A 17,096-nucleotide genomic window follows, 5' to 3' on the forward strand; every position below is an offset into this window, starting at 1 on the left:
TATGTGTTTAGTTGTCAGACCCGTGTAATAAACATGTTAGTTATAACAATATGTTAAATACGAAGGTTTAAACTGTAATTTATTTAAAATTGAAATTGAAATTTGAAATTTAAAATTTGAAATTAATATAGTTATTATGGTATCTTTTATTTATAGAAACTAAATTAATGATATATTAAAAAATAAAAATAGAATAAATGACAAATGGAAAATAAATATCTCAAAATTATGACAAAATGACATGTGGCATAATGCATTAGAGAATGACATGTGGCAAACTTATTTTCATTTATTAAGGAGGATATATATATATATATATATATATATATATATATATATATATATATATACACATAGTAGGTGTGAGACTTGTATATTATACGAGTTGATTTAAAAAAGATTAAACATTAAAGTGTAAACAAAAAATATTTTTTAAGGTACAACTTTAAAATAAGAAAAGAAAAATATATTTATTGCAATTTAATATCATATATATGATATTTAATATTTTACATATATAAATATATGACTTTAATTTTAAAAATTGAAACAAACCAAAAATTGACAAGTGGATAATATTTATTTCAAAAATACTACAAAATGACAAGTGTCAAAACTCATAAGAGAATAATATTTTGCAAAAAAACCCTTCATTTAGTAAGTTATATATATATATATATATATATATATATATATATATATATATATATATATATATATATATATATATATATATATATATATATGTTATAATAGGTATAATAGGCTCACTACACTATACAAAAAGATAAAAACAACATAAACTAACAAAAGTTATTCGGTGCAATTGTATTTAGTAGTCGATGATGTAATTGGTTATGTTTATAATATGTAAGAGTTAACTACATGTAAAAATAGCAATGTATTTTTATTTATTATAACATCCCTATTTTGTATACAACATTGTATTTTCAATTCTGAAAATTTTCTAAGGTTTCGTATGTACATCACAAAATAAATGAATGGTTTTGAAATCATGTCTTAACTCTTGCCATAAGTCTTTTTATGACAACTCACGCCGTAAATAATTAATTAAGTTGCTACACACATATCACGAGAAAAATTAAATATATGGAGTCAGATAACAAAGCACACACACACCTATAGAATGGATTATTCAACTTTCGTTCTCTTAATTTCTGCCCTTTTTACACTCATCTATGCCCTGATCACCACCTCCAGCCGGCGCAAGTCACGGCTTCCGCCGGGACCTTACCCTTTTCCGATCATCGGAAGCCTTCTAAAGCTCAGTGACAAACCACATCGCTCTCTCGCCACACTCTCTAGTCGTTATGGTCCTTTGATGTCTCTTAAGCTAGGAAGCAGAACAACGATAGTTGTTTCATCACCTGATGTTGCCAAAGAATTCTTCCACACTCATGATATATCGTTCTCCGGCCGATCAATACCCGATGTCGCCCGGATAGTTGACCACGATCAATACTCATTAGCGTGGCTCCCCACCGGAGATCAATGGCGTAGACTACGGCGAATAACCAGAGAATATTTTTTCTCCGTTCAACGTTTAGATGGTAGTGCACTCCTACGTGAGGAGAAGGTACGAATTCAATTTATCGGTTACATCTGTATTTGCTTATTTAGTTAAAATCGTGACTTTGCTATAGCATCAAAAAGCGATATTGATCACAGAAGGATCAGGTTTTAGTAAGATCGGACATAGAATTGATTCTAAGGTCAACCCATAGAATCGTAGGATCATATCCAACCACATTTTTTGAATCAAAGAAATCTGAAAAACTCGATAGATTGCATTGACATTGAAGATCTCCAGGGGTTATAACTCTGTCGGTCGGTGTTAGAGACATTGCAATTTGTACCATTTGATCAAGAGAAATTTACGATAGTGCCACTGCTCTACGTTAATATTTTATTTGGGAATCCAGGTAAAACCAGTATCGGGCCTTAACTGGGCTTTCTCCTAAAATATATAAAACGGGCTGAACCGGTCCATAACCGGCCCGCGCTTCGGCCCTTGCATAACTGGTACTATGTCGGGCTGGGAAACTTAAACCGGTTTTCTATCCTTTTCTTATTAAATACTACTAACAACACATTTTTACAAAATTCACTCCAATCATAAATAATCTAATCTAATCGGATCGGATCATATTGTGTTAACCGTAGGTACAAGAACTTCTTGACCATGTCGATAGATGTTGTACAAATGGAAAGGCTATAAACATAGGTGCAGTTGTCTTTACAACAACTCTTAACGTTCTCTCCAAATATATGTTCTCTGTGGATTTCAGTCAATATGACACCGTGTCATCACAAGAGTTCAAGGAAGCGGTGATGTCTTTGTTGGAAATAGCTGGGAAGCCGAATCTAGCAGACTTTTTTCCAATACTAAAACCATTGGACCCACAAGGATTAGTACGTCGAGGAAATGCTTATGGTAAAAAGTTGTTGGCTATTATTGATAGGATCATTGACCAACGATTGCAATCAAGACTGAATTCATCATCATACGATGGTGTAAACAACGATGTTTTGGACTCGTTGCTCGATCTCACGGACAAAGAAGAATCTATATTTAGTCGAGATGAAATGAGACATTTGTTCTATGTAAGTAAATCCTTTTATCACGTTACCAAGCTAGTCATAGCTACAATTTTGAGACATGAAATTGATTTCTTCATCAAATGTAGGGTTAATGTGGTTGATGGGTAAACAAACTATTTGTTTTTTTTTTTTTACAAAACACTGTTGTTTTAAAAAACATCGTAAATGGATAAACAACAATTTTTTAATGTTCACAAAGTACCATTAAAACAGAATGTATTATGTGAACAAAACTATATATTTTTTACATTCTAATAATCCTTTTTTTTAATTATATAATCTTGTAGAAAAATAAAAGAGCTCTTTACAATTTTTGGTATGAACCCAAAAATATACGGTATCAAACCACAACATAAATCGAGTCGGACCAATTTCAAAAGTACCTTGAGAGTGATTTGATTTTATTTGACCCATAAATTGAAGTATGTATATTATTGTCAAAGCAAGAATTCAAAAAAAAAAAAAAACACTATTTATTTTTATCCAAGTTATTTTCTCATAGAACGGCTGAAACAAACATAAACTATATAATTCTACGTCGCCAGATATAAACTTTCAACCCTTTTAAAGGTGGATATGTTTCTAAACATCTGACACCCTTCTGTTTGATCAAGTTATTAATTTAACTATTTAAGTTTTTGTTATTTTGATTAATTAAACCATTAATTACTTTTTTAAAAATAATATAATAGTTAAATCAATACAGTGGTGAAATTACATTGTATGTATTTTAGTGTACTTCTATGTTGAATAAAATAGTTTAATAGTTAATTCTATAAAATGTTGAAGGTATGTTATGCTTCTCTTTACTTTACCCTACTATCAAAATCGGGTGATTATATAAAATGAAATTTTTAAACAGTCAAAATAGTTTAATGAATGACAATTTAATTATGGATTTTACCCTAATTGTTGAATAAGTAACTATAATTCTTTAAATACCTATTTAATTTTTTATGAGAACATTTTTGACATACAATTAATGATTTTAAGAATATTGTAGGTTTTGTTTATCGCAGGAACTGACACAACGTCAAGCACATTAGAATGGGCAATGACTGAGCTTCTTCGTAACCGAGAGAAAATGGAAATGACTCGGTCAGAGATCAATAAATTCATGAAAAATAAGAAGGGAATTGTACAAGAAACATATATCTCTCAACTTCCTTACTTGCAAGCAGTTATCAAAGAAACTCTTCGGTTGCATCCACCTATTCCTCTTCTTGTTCCCCACCAAGCTATACAAGAAGTACAAGTCAACAGTTTCATTGTGCCTAAAAATGCACAAATCCTCTGCAATGTGTGGGCAATGGGGCGTGATCATAATATTTGGTCTGACTCGGAAACATTCATGCCAGAAAGGTTTTTGGAAGTCAAGATTGACTATAAAGGTCAAGATTATGAGTTCATTCCATTTGGTGTTGGGAGGAGGATATGTCCGGGATTGAATATTGCTCATAGAATGTTGCATATAATGTTAGGGTCTTTGATTCATAAGTTTGAGTGGAAACTTGAAGGAAATGTAAGAGTAGAAGATATGGATATGGAGGAAAAGTTTGGGCTCACATTGCCAAGAAAAATACCACTCATGGCTATTCCAATCAAGCTTTGAAGTTTTTTTTTTATCATTTGAGTAGGAGCATTTAATATGCATGCTTTAATGGAATTGGTTGAATAACCTGGAATGGTATTCAATGAATTAAATTCAACCATAATTGAATGTCAAGTTGGTTGGTGTTGAGTGATATGAAGTTCAATAGTCATGTGCTTAATGTGAAAAGAAACTTTTTTAAAATAAAATGATTTTCTTTAAATATATTACATTGAATTCTTGTAGAGTTAAATATATCGTAAGAAAGAAAATGATAAACTTGTATGTCAATCCATTAAACTATGTAAAGTTTATTTTGTGTATTGTGGATGCTCGGAATTTTATAATTTTATATTTCTTCTTGAATCTTGTAACATATATATTTTTAAAAGATATTCACCGAGATGGCCATGTTTTTATACAAAGTATTTTCCCATGAAATACCCTTCTCTCATTAATCATGAATATATAAAAGAATATAAGCATCGGTCAAGATGTATCGAGCTGAGATACAACAAAGAAATACATATAATAATAATTATGTTAACATCCCCCTGTGGTTTGAAATGGGGGGGGGGGGGGGGGGGGGGAGGGGGATTTCGAGCATTTTAACTAGGTCGAATATCAAGAAAAAGCAATTATGGCAATCCTTTAGTAACATGTTGAAAGATGAGGGAACATGTATCGAGCCGAGATACAACAAAGAAATACATATAATAATAATTATGTTAACATCCCCCATGCGGTTTGAAATGGGGGGGAGGGGGATTTCGATCATTTTAACTAGGTCTAATATCAAGAAAAAGCAATTATGGCAATCCTTTAGTAACATGTTGAAAGATGAGGGAACATGTAACACTCGAAGTTCTCTCATCCAACCTTGTCATGAACAAAGTAATTCTTGTTCTTGATATGTTTGGTTTGTTGATGGTGTTCATGATTTGATTATAGATAGACTATAATAACATTTCCATATTAGCCAATTGTGGTTGTAGTGATCGGTTGATAGAGTTCACAATGCAAATTTCAGATCCAACATGTTTTTGTCGTTACGTTTGCAATATCATGCTACTAGGCTTCAACACTTTATCTGGAAATAACTCCTTGACATTTGGATGACCAAGATATAACCAATAAACACACAATATCCTGAAATGTCTAGTTGTTGGGGTGTGAAGTCTTGATCAAATATGTTCTTTGAGAGCAAAAGTGCTCTTGGTGATCTAAAGTGTTGTTGGTGAGAAATGGTGTTTGATGTGCAATTTATAATCATTTTTAAATTTATAAATGGTTATAACATGACTAATGACTATTATACAACGTATATTAGTATAGTTGAGGTAAAAATAGTTGGGGATGCAAATCGTAGTTTTGTTTCTTTCCTGGCCAAAATACCTTGGCAAATGTTAATTAATTAATTTTCTTTATACAATACATATTTTCATTCATAAACTAGTCTATCTAATTTATTAATTGTTCATATATTTTTTTTCAATTTGACACCTACAACTTTTGTTGCTTTAGGTATCAAATCCATCATCGAATCAAAATCAAAACACTGAACTTCACATTTCTAAGTAGCAAAAGAAAACTTCTACAATGGTAGATGGCATCATCAAGGACAAGGAGTAAAATGAACAAAGCAAAAAGGAGCAAGATTAACAAGACAAAAGCATTAAAGATATAGTTCTTAGTTTATGTGGATAATCGTTTCCCTTTTTAATTGTTTTAAAAATCTTTTGATTACAAGTTTATAACATTCGATTTCCAAATTTGAGTTTTTGGTGCAGTTCGCAGCGCGACTTAAGGCTGGTCGTGGCGCTATTATTTAATGAAGGTTGTGGCATTATTAGGATTATGCACGATGCAACGTAGCTGATGAGAGTAACCCTAATTATCGGCCTTTAGGCCCTATTTAAAGGCACTAACCCCTAGGGTTTGTATCATTTGGTAACCTCCATCTCCAAAAACTCTCTCTCACCTTTAACCCTAGCCTCTATTGCAAGTTTTGAGCCTTTGTTTTGCTTTTGTGAAGATTAAAGAAGAATGAGGTCTCTCTTGGTGCAAGGAGCTTTCGTTCTATCTTAGATCCAACATTTACATTAGATTTCTGAACTCTTGGAGGTATAAAGCTTCAACCTTGATCTCTATTTCCTTAGATCGAGTTTTAGGTCACCTTTTGGTAGCTTTTGGTCCCTTTCTTGGTGTTGTTGGAGTTTGGGAATACATCCGCGTACTCTCGCACCACTGGCATATCACCCACAGTCGCCTTACCCGTCTCCCGGGTATCCATAACGTAGGCGACATACCCTGCGCAACCATGTTGTAGATAGCGCCTAGCCCTCGCTGCTGAGCAAAGAGTTGGTCCTCGTTGCGGTCTCTCTCCCTGAATCACCATCTCTCCTCCAATTGGGGTCCTAATACGCACCAATTGCCCCGCGCAGTCGATCACTGCTCCATTCGGGCTCAGCCAATCCATGCCGATGATGACCTTGTTCCCACGTAACGGAATGGGAACCAAATCCACGAGATATCGCTCATCATACAATCTCAACATGCAATATCTAAAAACCTCTGATGCTCGGACAGATCGGTCGTCAGCAATCTCGACCTCTAAAGGACAATCTAACGCGCCAAAAGACTCATAGAACCTCTTGCTAAGAGCAAGAGAGACAAATGATTGGGTAGCCCCCGAGTCAAATAACACCTGCACTGGGATGCCATTCACATGGAACGATCCTAAACAAAGACATAAACATGAAACATGAATATCATAACCGACATATAATAAGTGTTAGGAAGAAGAAAACATACCTATCACCACATTGGGTGTGGCGCGTGCCTCCTCAGCGGTCAGCTGGAAGGCTCGGCTTCTGACCACTGGAGCATCTGTCTTGCCCTGGCGGCCATCTGTAATCCGCATGGTCGCTGGAGCTGGCGCCGCCACGGGCGTTGCTGCTGTCAATCTAGGGCAGTTGGCCTTTTTATGGCCCTTCTGATTGTAATGAAAGAAAATCAAGTCTGATGTCTGAAAGGTGAGGGTAAGGGCTGTACAATCCCTGCCCAAGTTCCTAGTCTTGCCGCACTTGTAGCAGCCCGATGATCCCAATTTACAATGTGGCCTGCCGCATTTCCTGCAGCGGCCCTGGCCCGGATGGCCCTTCGACTTAGTGTCGGATCCCTTGGGTTTCTTCCCCGAAACCCCTGTAACCTGTTTAGTCTCCGCATTCCTCTTCCGGAGGTGCTCAATGTCCATCTCCCTCTCCCTCGCCCTCGCAATCATATCATCCAATGTCAGGCATGCCGAGTACCTGACATGTTTCTGAATGTCAGCTCCCAACATGTCATGATAGTGGGTCTTCTGCATCTCCTCATCCCCTGCATACCGAGGCACCAGTAAGGCGCTCTCCCTGAACTTGGCAGCAATCTCCGCCACCAACTCAGTCGTCTGCCTCACATCCAGGAATTCTCTGGCCAATTGTTGTAGCTCCACAGTCGGCGCAAACTCAGCCCTAAACCTGGTCACAAATTCCAACCAAGTCATAGCCTCAATGGCTAGGGATCCCAGCGAATCACTAACGGCCTCCCACCAATCTCTAGACATGTCCCTCAAACACCATGCAACATACCAGACCTTCGATGCCTCAGTGCATAAGATCGTCAACTGAGCAGGCTCCATGTCTGCAATCCACCTCCTCGCAACAGTAGGGTCCTTCACCCCATGGAAGTCTGGCGCACCACATCCCCTAAAATCCTTAAAATAGAGTGTGTGTGTCCCTGACTAAGTGGCTGCCAAGTCACTCCAAAATGCCCTGAGGCGATCCTCCATCAGCTCGATAATCCCTTCCTTGATCGACCCGAAAATCATTAGGGTCGACTCAAGGATGCCTCTCATGATCTCGGAAGCAATGAACTCACGTAGTCCCTTATCGACTGGCTCGGTACCTGATCCCGAACCTGATCCGGAGCCTGATCTTGTCCCTGATCCTCCCCCTTCGTTTCGTGTAATCATCACCATTCTAAAACAAAACACATAAACGTCAGGGTCATACATAACCTTGAGAGGTTTCACACATTCTACAAGTTCCCTGGTTCTATCTTAGCCCTCCTTGACTCGAGTACGGATCCTCTGTTTTCAGTAGTATGGGCCCATACTACCTTCCATATAAATCCGTACTTTCCTCAAGGATTGCCTTGACTTTACCAACTCCCTTCTACTGCTACTGTTTACTGCTCAAATCTCATCCTAGGCTTACCCTAGGGTAACTCTCTCTCTCTCTCTCTCTCTCTCTCTCTCTCTCTCTCTCTCTCTCTCTCTCTTTCTCCGTCTTACACTCTGCCATCAACTGCATAAGGTATTACTGCCACCTTTACCTAACTAGCTTGCAAATACCATTACATATCACTAAGACCAGATAATTCTTCGAATGAAAGATCCACCTACAACGGTTGGACTCAAACAAGAGTTGCACAGTAGGGCTAGACCTAACCTTCTGAAATTATTTAGTCCTTGCAATATGTAACTTAATGTATTCGTTTACTATTTAGCTAAAGATAACTAGAATTCCTAAAAGCATAAAGCAAGCAGCATTCGAGCATTGAGTAACCATACCAAGCATATCCTACTTAGGCAATTATATTACTGACTAATCAGTTCTAGCATGTGATCCAATAATCACATATAACAGGCACATAAGGCATCTTCCTAGATCCTTAGCCCTAATCTAGCATGTAGTTCTCATACATATACAGTAGGCATATAAGGCATCATTCTTATATCCTTAGCCCTAATCTATCATGTAGTTCTCATATTCATAACATAACATGTATGGGTATCTTGGGGAAAACTTACTTGAGCTCGGCCGGTTGCACGCATCACACACCTTTTTCTTTCTCAAAACTCCTTATTTTAAATTTTAGAAAAACTATTTTCTCGTAAAAATCCTTCAAACCCTTGATTTGAGTCCAGAAACCCCTGAAGGTGTGTCCTAATCCCTCAAACTCAGGCTTTGATACCAACTTGTAACATCCCAAAAATCATGACTAAAAATTTTGTTTTTAATTATGTTACTTATAAAACTGATTATTGAAAAACATGATCGATATCATATCAATCATAATCCCATAAGTCAAATGTCATAAAACATGTCGTGGAATAATAATAATGTCAGAGTAAAATCCCAAGAACATCATAGTGCGGAAATCATGTGTGTGATGCGCTGCTACTGTGCCGGCTCCTTTCCCTTCGAAGTGGAAGTACCTGAAACCAAAATTGAAACCCGTAAGCACAAAGCTTAGTGAGTTCCACCAACATACCACACACCATACAATATCATACTGCCAAGAAATTCTAGGGTGCCTGGCCTATCCATGTCAAGCCATTTTGGGGTGCTTGACTTACTTAGGTCAAGCCATTCTGGGGTGCTTAACTTACCCAGGTCAAGCCATTATGGGGTGCTTGACTTACCCGTCGATTTATCTCAACCGATTACTGGGGACTATTTCACCCCTACCACTACCAATACATGTAACAGAGCATCCTAGCACATAAAGCATATCAGATAGTGGCAAACTACAATCATCACAAAGATAATCATCTCATACATACTCATCTACTGGTGGGCCGACATTGGTGCCTTAGACCCACCTCTACTGGAAGGTAACTTTGTAACATCCCAAAAATATAGGCCAAATTTCATTTTTAAATACGTCATTATAATATAAAACCATTAGTAATATCATGTCATGTCAAAACCAAAGTAGAAATAATCAAACGTGTTATCATAAAGTAATATCAGAGTGTAATCCCAAAGACCTCATGTGCGGAAAACCATAGTGTGATGCGTTGCGATCAAGCCGGCTCCTTCCTTTGAAAACAAGTACCTAAAACCAAAACTGTAAACCGTAAGCACAAAGCTTAGTGAGTTCTCCCATCATACCACATACCATACAATCATATAATGAACAACTAGGAAATAAGGGCCTCGCCCACACTCATGGAGTTACGGGCCTCACCCACACTCCGCTAGCTGGGAGATACGGGCCTCACCCACACTCCACTATCTCTGAGATACGGGCCTTGCCCACACTCAGCTACTAAACCATAACATACAAGTATATACAATCATATTGTAACGCCTGTGTTTCCGGGCTTGCCATTTTTAGCAATGTAATAATCTAGGTTAACCTTTGTAACCCGTTTTGAAATAATAAGATTGTATTATTTGAGTATTATGTGTTTTGTGCTTAATTGCTTAATTATGTGGTTTGATTAATTAAGAATAAAAATAAGCGTCAAAATTAAAGTGTAAAATAAACTTGATATCTTTGGATAATGTTGTATTAGTTGAAACGAGGTTTCCGAATATATATAGAACGCCCAAATCTGACTTCGTATGAGGAAGTTATGATTTATCGAAGTTTCGGCTTAGCGGTATGCAGCCTGAAATACTCGATTTGAGATCGAGCGGTTTTTAGCCGAAGCAATCTAAACGAGGATCGAAGGTCTCGTTGTTGGTATCGAAGCGATGAAAAGTTAGGCGAGAACGGACGTCAAACGAAGAAGTTATGAATTTATAACGAAGTTTTTCTGTCCCGACCTATTAAAAATAAATAATAAAATTAAAGTTAAAATTAGCCGACGGAGTCTAAACGAAAGTTGTAGAGCGTAGTCTCACCTACACATGGATATAAAGAACGTCGAAAACGGAGTTTGTATGAAGAAGATATGAATTTCCGAAGTTTATTAAATAATTTGTATTTAAATTTAATTATAAAACCCGGTATTATCCGAAGGGGGAGTCACCGGGCATATCCGAAGTACGCCCCGCGTACAGCGAAGCATGACGACCTTCGCACTCGAGTTCTTCGGATGACGAACGCCATGACGATTTCGGACGAGTACGCCCCGCGTACAAGCGTACGCCCCACGTACTCCGAGGCTCCAGCCTCCTATAAATAGGATGTGAGGGCAGCCGACTCAATTGCTATTTTTCTCTCTTCTCTCTCCCGTTTTACCTCGATTTGCGTGCCAGAAGTACCCCGAAGCCCCAGTAATATTCTCGAGCCCCGAAGCAAGTCCCGAGATCCCGAAGATCCCGAGAAGTGTGATTCCCGAGCCGAAGCTCTGCCCGCGAGAAGTTCGATTTTTGTGAAGATCTTCCAGATCTGCTGAGGATTACTACTTCTTCAAGTCGTAGTGCTGTCCGATCATCTTCTGATCAAGTGAGTGTATACTACCTTTCATAAACACGATAATAATACAAGTATGTTTTGAGTGTATTAAGTATATTGTGGTTTATATGTGTGAATGTGTATTCACTTTCTTCTATCTCATGGATCTGATTTGCTTTCTATGAAATACGTGTTATGTGTGTGTGCCTCATCTGTTATGGGAAATATGTATTGATTAAAGCATGCTATACAGGTTTTTAAACTATGTATAAAAATGTATATTTTTATCTACTAATATGTTGGGTAGAACATGGGTAGATAGTTGGTGTGTAATAAAAAAATGAGAGGCCTCGTTGTTGATTGATTAAGTCATCTAGCGGAGTTTAGATGACGACCACGGACTTTTCTGAATAGTCTTGTGGAAACATTAGCAGGTTCGCCACCTGTAGGTGTTAATGAACTTGGGTGTTCATTCGCTGTACTCCATCCCCATCATGGTTGCCTTATTTGACTTATATTGCTGAGGAACCCCCGAAGCATGTGTTGTCGCCCCGATGAAATATTCTTAGACTAGGTCCCTTATGTTAGTTGTCTTAGGGACATAAAGTGAGAATAACGGGAATGGGTAATTGGGTTATTGTTGGTTGGTGGAAATTAAATTTAATTATTTATTGTGGGTTGAAAACCCTATATGCTCACCTGGCTCCCAAGCCTGACCCACTCAGTTTTATTTGTATTACAGGAAGTGGCGCGAGGGCATAAAATGGATGAACCATCAAGTTGTTTTGTTTACAAGTCTGTATATGTATATATTTGTTGAATGACTTGTAATGTTATCGTTTATGCTTATTGGTCTGTATCGAAACATGACACCCCGAGTTTTGATTATATAATGAAAATACATTTCTTTTATGAAATGCTTTGGTAAACATTGTTTTATCATGTTTTGTTTTTGGGAACAAATTTCGCAACTCTTTCAAATCAAAAAGATTTACTCTGAAATTATTTTAAAAGCATAAATGAAAATCGGTCTTTTCTGGCCGAGATCTTGGGGATGTCACACATATACTAAACAGCTAGGAGGTACGGGCCTCGCCCACACTCATGAAGATACGGGCCTCACCCACACTCCGCTAGCTGGGAGATACAGGCCTCGCCCACACTCCACTATCTCTGAGATACGGGCCTCGCCCACACTCAGCTACTATCACATATATCATAACACAAACATACTATCAGACATACCTAGGGTGTCCGAACTACCCTTCGGTCCTAACAACCGAACTTGGGGACTATTCCCCTACTACCACTATCACATACAACATATCATGCCAGCATATAAACATATCATCACATAATGTCAGACATATCTGGGGTGTCTGACCTACCCTTCGGTCCTAACAACCGAACTCTACTACTATCACATATAACATATCATGCCAGCATATAACATATCAAGTAGTAGCAAACCTAGATGATATCACAAAGACAATCATCTAACATACAACTCCTACTGGTGGGTCGGCATTGTGGCCGTAGACCCACCGTTACTGGAAGGTAACTCACCTCACACTGCTGAAGTCCCGAAGACACAATCCCACACTTGCTGAAGTCCCGCAGACTCGACCCCAGCTGCCGGCTGACAGATTCCCGAACTGTCAACACCAAAATAACACCCAATTAATAATTGGGTCCCAATACATAACCATACGTATATTCTTTGGGTAATTACTACATTACCCCTAGCTTGGTTTATTCAAGCCCAAGGCCCAAATCGTAGGCCCAAAGTCAATTAGGAATCAAAGCCCAACACATGGCCCAATTTTCCAAATTGGGCCTAGGCCTATATATGGTCCCATTCTGAGGCCCAACATCATATAATCATTAAGGCCCAAACTATGGCCCATCTATGGCCCAATTTTCCAAATTGGGCCCAAGACCCTTACATGGGCATTACCCTAGGCCCATTAAATTATTTTAGTCCAATTGCATGATCTTGGATGGTCCGTTATTATCTCGATCATTTAGGCCCAATAGAAAGGCCCAACAATAAACCCAAGTGAAGTTAGGGTTTCACATAAAATGATGATTAGGGTTAAGTTTCCTACTTAACCCGTTAAGGACTTAATTCATTAAGTCCAATATTTCTTAGATTAATTTCCGTTAATGATTATTATTTAATATTCCTATTTATTAAATAATTTCTCGTGTGTCCCGATTATCCCAAATTAGGGTTTCATTGCATTAGGGTTTTCCAAAGCCTAATTAGGGGTTCCAACCCATATATTAGCCCATTTATTTATTTGTTGGGCTTTTAGATCAATTAGGGCTTTATGGGGCCTATTAAGCCCACTAAAATATTATTAAGCCCCTTAGGGATTTATTAGGTCCATTAGAGTCCATTAAGCTTCATTGGGCCCATTAGAGCTCTTTTGAGCCCATTAGGGTTTCTAGCACCCCGAACGAATCTATCACAAGAGGCAAAGCGCACCGCCACCCGACACGGCGGCCGGTGGCGGTAGGAGGCGGCAGCCACTACCCTAAGGTGGTGGTTTTCAAGTTCTTTTATCATTCAAAGCTGTGATTTACATTTTACAATGCTAAATATCAAAATAATTACACACTAAACAATTAAGCACACACACACACAGCCACCTTGTGGTGGCCGGCGTCGGCAGATGGTGGCAGCCACCACCCTATGGTGGTGGTGATGCCTTTTCCGAGGACTCCGGCCAAACACCCACGCTCACATCGACTGAAACATGCACCTCTTCATTCCTTTACTCGGAGAGGGAAGCCAACCACCCACTTTGTGGCATAAGCCGGTGGCAACAAGGTAATGGCCACCATGGCGGCTGCCATGGTGGTTTCCACGCTTTTCTGGCCAACAGTAAGCAGGCATACATGCACGGAGACGAGCTGAGCAAGGAAACGCACCCCAACTCGACAGGTGATAAACCACACGAACTCGACAGCCCTTTGGGGTTGTGACCATGACCGGAGCAACAGAAGTGAGCCCTTGGCGGCGGATGGAGCAAAAGGAAAAGAAAATAATGGTGGTGACGTGACGAGTTCGAAACGGGCAGCGGTCACAGGCCATCTTCGGCCATACACGACATAACCGACGGCAACAGGTGGTGGAATGGTGGCCTTCGTCGACGAAGCAGTAGACGGAGATGAGAGCTATCGAACTCGGTGATGCCATCGGCGGTTGAGGGGCTTCTATGGTGATGGTGACGATCGGAAATGAAGGAGGAGGGTAGGGGCCTTGCTGATCGGGAAAACGGGGAAGTGAAAAGGGATGGTGGCGGCCGCATTTGATTCAAGGTTTAGGGTTGCAAGTGACGGGAAAAGCAAGGACTTTATACCCGGTTCCCAAACATCTTCCCATAATAACATGGCTAGTCCCTCCTTGTAATATTATTTTCAAAGTAGATCCCACATTTATCAACTAGACCCCACCATCAGAAATCTTTCCAATAAAGTCCAAAATGTTACCATTCCTACCCTGGCTTCAAGAATCTTTTCCAAATCTAATCCATAATTTACACAACAACCCCTCACTCAACGAGTCCTTTGAACATAGGTCCAGAATTTACTCTTTTAACCCCAGTCACTCCAGATCCTTTCAAATTAAATCCCATAAATTATCAGACAGTCCCCAATATCTTAATTATGACATAATCAGTCCTTCCACCTCATTTCCTTTTAAATTAAATTCAAATAATTACCACGGAGCCCCTGACTTCATAAATATTTATAAAATGAGTTCCAAAATCACGATCTTAACTCCCGACTTCTAAAAATGTGGCAATTAACTCCTCGAACCCAGCACCTTGCATATACAATTATTTATTTTAGGCTACCATTCGTTCATTAACTTATTTATTTAACTAATAAATAAACGGGTGTTACAAACTCACCTCATAAAGCTGAGTGTCTATGACATCCCCAGAATCACGGCCAGAAAAGACCGATTCGTTTATGCTTTGCTTTAAAATCAGAGTAATCTTTTAAAGAAAACAGTTGCGGAATTTGTTCCCAAAACAAAATGTGATAAGAATTTATCAAAGCATTTCTTTAAAGAAATGTATTTTCATTAAATAACAAAATCTCGGGATGTCATGTTCCGATACAGACCAAAAGCATAAACAGTATAAAATAGACCTTACAACAGTTATTTATAGGTACTGATCTATAATCCAAAATCTCTCATCAAGTCCATCAACTTATACCCTTGTGCCATTACCTGTAATGCAAAGAAAACTGAGTGGGTCAGGCTTAGGAGCCTGGTGAACATATAGGGTTTTCAACCCACAATAATACGTTTATTATATTCAATTATCAAACAATCAACCCAAATACCCATCCCCATATCTCCTTTATTTTCTCAAGGGTTTACCCTAAGAACCAACTATCCTTTCATATATTCATTCCTAAGGATTTACCTAAGGAACTGGCACAAAGTCCATTTGCTACGACGGTTTATACAACAGGCACTACGTCACACAGTCACGAGGGTTCAAACAATAGGCACTACGTCTCATAGTCACCAAGGTTTACATAACAGGCACGAAGTCACATCGTCACTAAGGTTTATCAAATAGGCACTCAGTCGCATCGTCACCAAGGCTTACTCAAATAGGCACGAAGTCGCATCATCACCAACTACTCCATCTACCCATGTTCTACCCAACATTTTTGTAGATATAAATACAAACGCAGTTTAAATCATTTAACACCCGTATAAAAACATCAACTCCAAGCATATCTCAAATAGACAAATAATATATAACACATAGCACGTATTTCATAGCTAATACTTTATATTTATGTGTAGAAGAAAGTAACTATATACTCACTTGATCAGAAGATGATCGGACAACACTACGGCTTGTAAAAGTAAGTATTCTTCGGTAGATCTGGAAGATCTTCACAAAAACCGGGCTTCTCACGGGCAGAGCTTCCGCTCGGGAATTTCACTTCTCGGGATCTCCGAGGCCTCGGGACTCGCTTCGGGTCTCGGGATGATACCGGGGCTTCGGTGGATTAAAAAGGGCTTAGAGAGGGTATCGGGAGTAGGAGAGATGAGAAGGAGCAACCAAAATCGGCTGACCCTCGATTTCTATTTATAGGGTGAATTTTCTGAGTTCACCTCGTGAGTTTCTAATATTTACCTCGTGAGTTTCTAATATTCATCTCGTGAGCTCGATACGTCATTACGTTCGTCATGGCCACTTTCCCTGGAAGACGTCCATCATCTGTTCACCTCGTGAATTTCTAATATTCACCTCGTGAGTTCTGACAGTTTTGAGGTTTCGCGTCCCGAAATTCAAAAATTTATAACTTTTGCATACGAACTCCGTTTTTCGACGTTCTTTATATCCACACGTAGGTAAAAACAAGATCTACAACTTTCATTTAGACTTCGTCGGCTAATTTTGACTTTAATTTTAATATATTATTTTTAGTAAGTAGGGACAGGAAAACTCCGTTCAAAATTCATAACTCCTTCATCTGAATTCCATTTTCATCTGTCTTTTTGTCATTACGCTACTATTAACGAGATCTTTGATTCTCGTTTAGGTTGTGTTGGCTAAAAACCACTCGATCCCAAATCGAGTATTCGGGCTGCATACTGCTAAGTCGAAACTTCGAAAAATCATAACTTCCTCATACGAAGTCAGATTTGGGTATTCTTTTTATGCAC

At 38.6% G+C, this 17,096-nt stretch overlaps 1 protein-coding gene across 1 annotated transcript; it reads left to right on the forward strand.

Annotated features, from left to right (window-relative positions):
* The first annotated feature begins 1,103 nt into the window (after positions 1–1,103).
* Positions 1,104–4,436, forward strand: LOC145062085 (cytochrome P450 76T24-like). Its single transcript, XM_079009706.1, has 3 exons — positions 1,104–1,597; positions 2,185–2,625; positions 3,626–4,436. The coding sequence occupies exons 1-3, from the start codon at positions 1,148–1,150 to the stop codon at positions 4,232–4,234; spliced, it is 1,500 nt and encodes a 499-aa protein (XP_078865832.1). The 5' UTR covers positions 1,104–1,147; the 3' UTR covers positions 4,235–4,436.
* Positions 4,437–17,096: the final 12,660 nt, after the last annotated feature.

The sequence above is a fragment of the Lactuca serriola genome, chromosome 7 (genome assembly GCF_051521515.1).
Source record: "Lactuca serriola cultivar US96UC23 chromosome 7, Lser_US96UC23_V15, whole genome shotgun sequence".
NCBI lineage: Eukaryota > Viridiplantae > Streptophyta > Magnoliopsida > Asterales > Asteraceae > Lactuca > Lactuca serriola.

Bases quoted from the DNA above. Each gene is read 5' to 3' on its own strand.
- LOC145062085 (XM_079009706.1), top strand. From the start codon at position 1,148: ATGGATTATTCAACTTTCGTTCTCTTAATTTCTGCCCTTTTTACACTC. The intron at 1,598-2,184 runs GTACGAATTCAA...TGTTAACCGTAG, and splicing joins CACTCCTACGTGAGGAGAAG to GTACAAGAACTTCTTGACCA. The intron at 2,626-3,625 runs GTAAGTAAATCC...AGAATATTGTAG, and splicing joins AAATGAGACATTTGTTCTAT to GTTTTGTTTATCGCAGGAAC.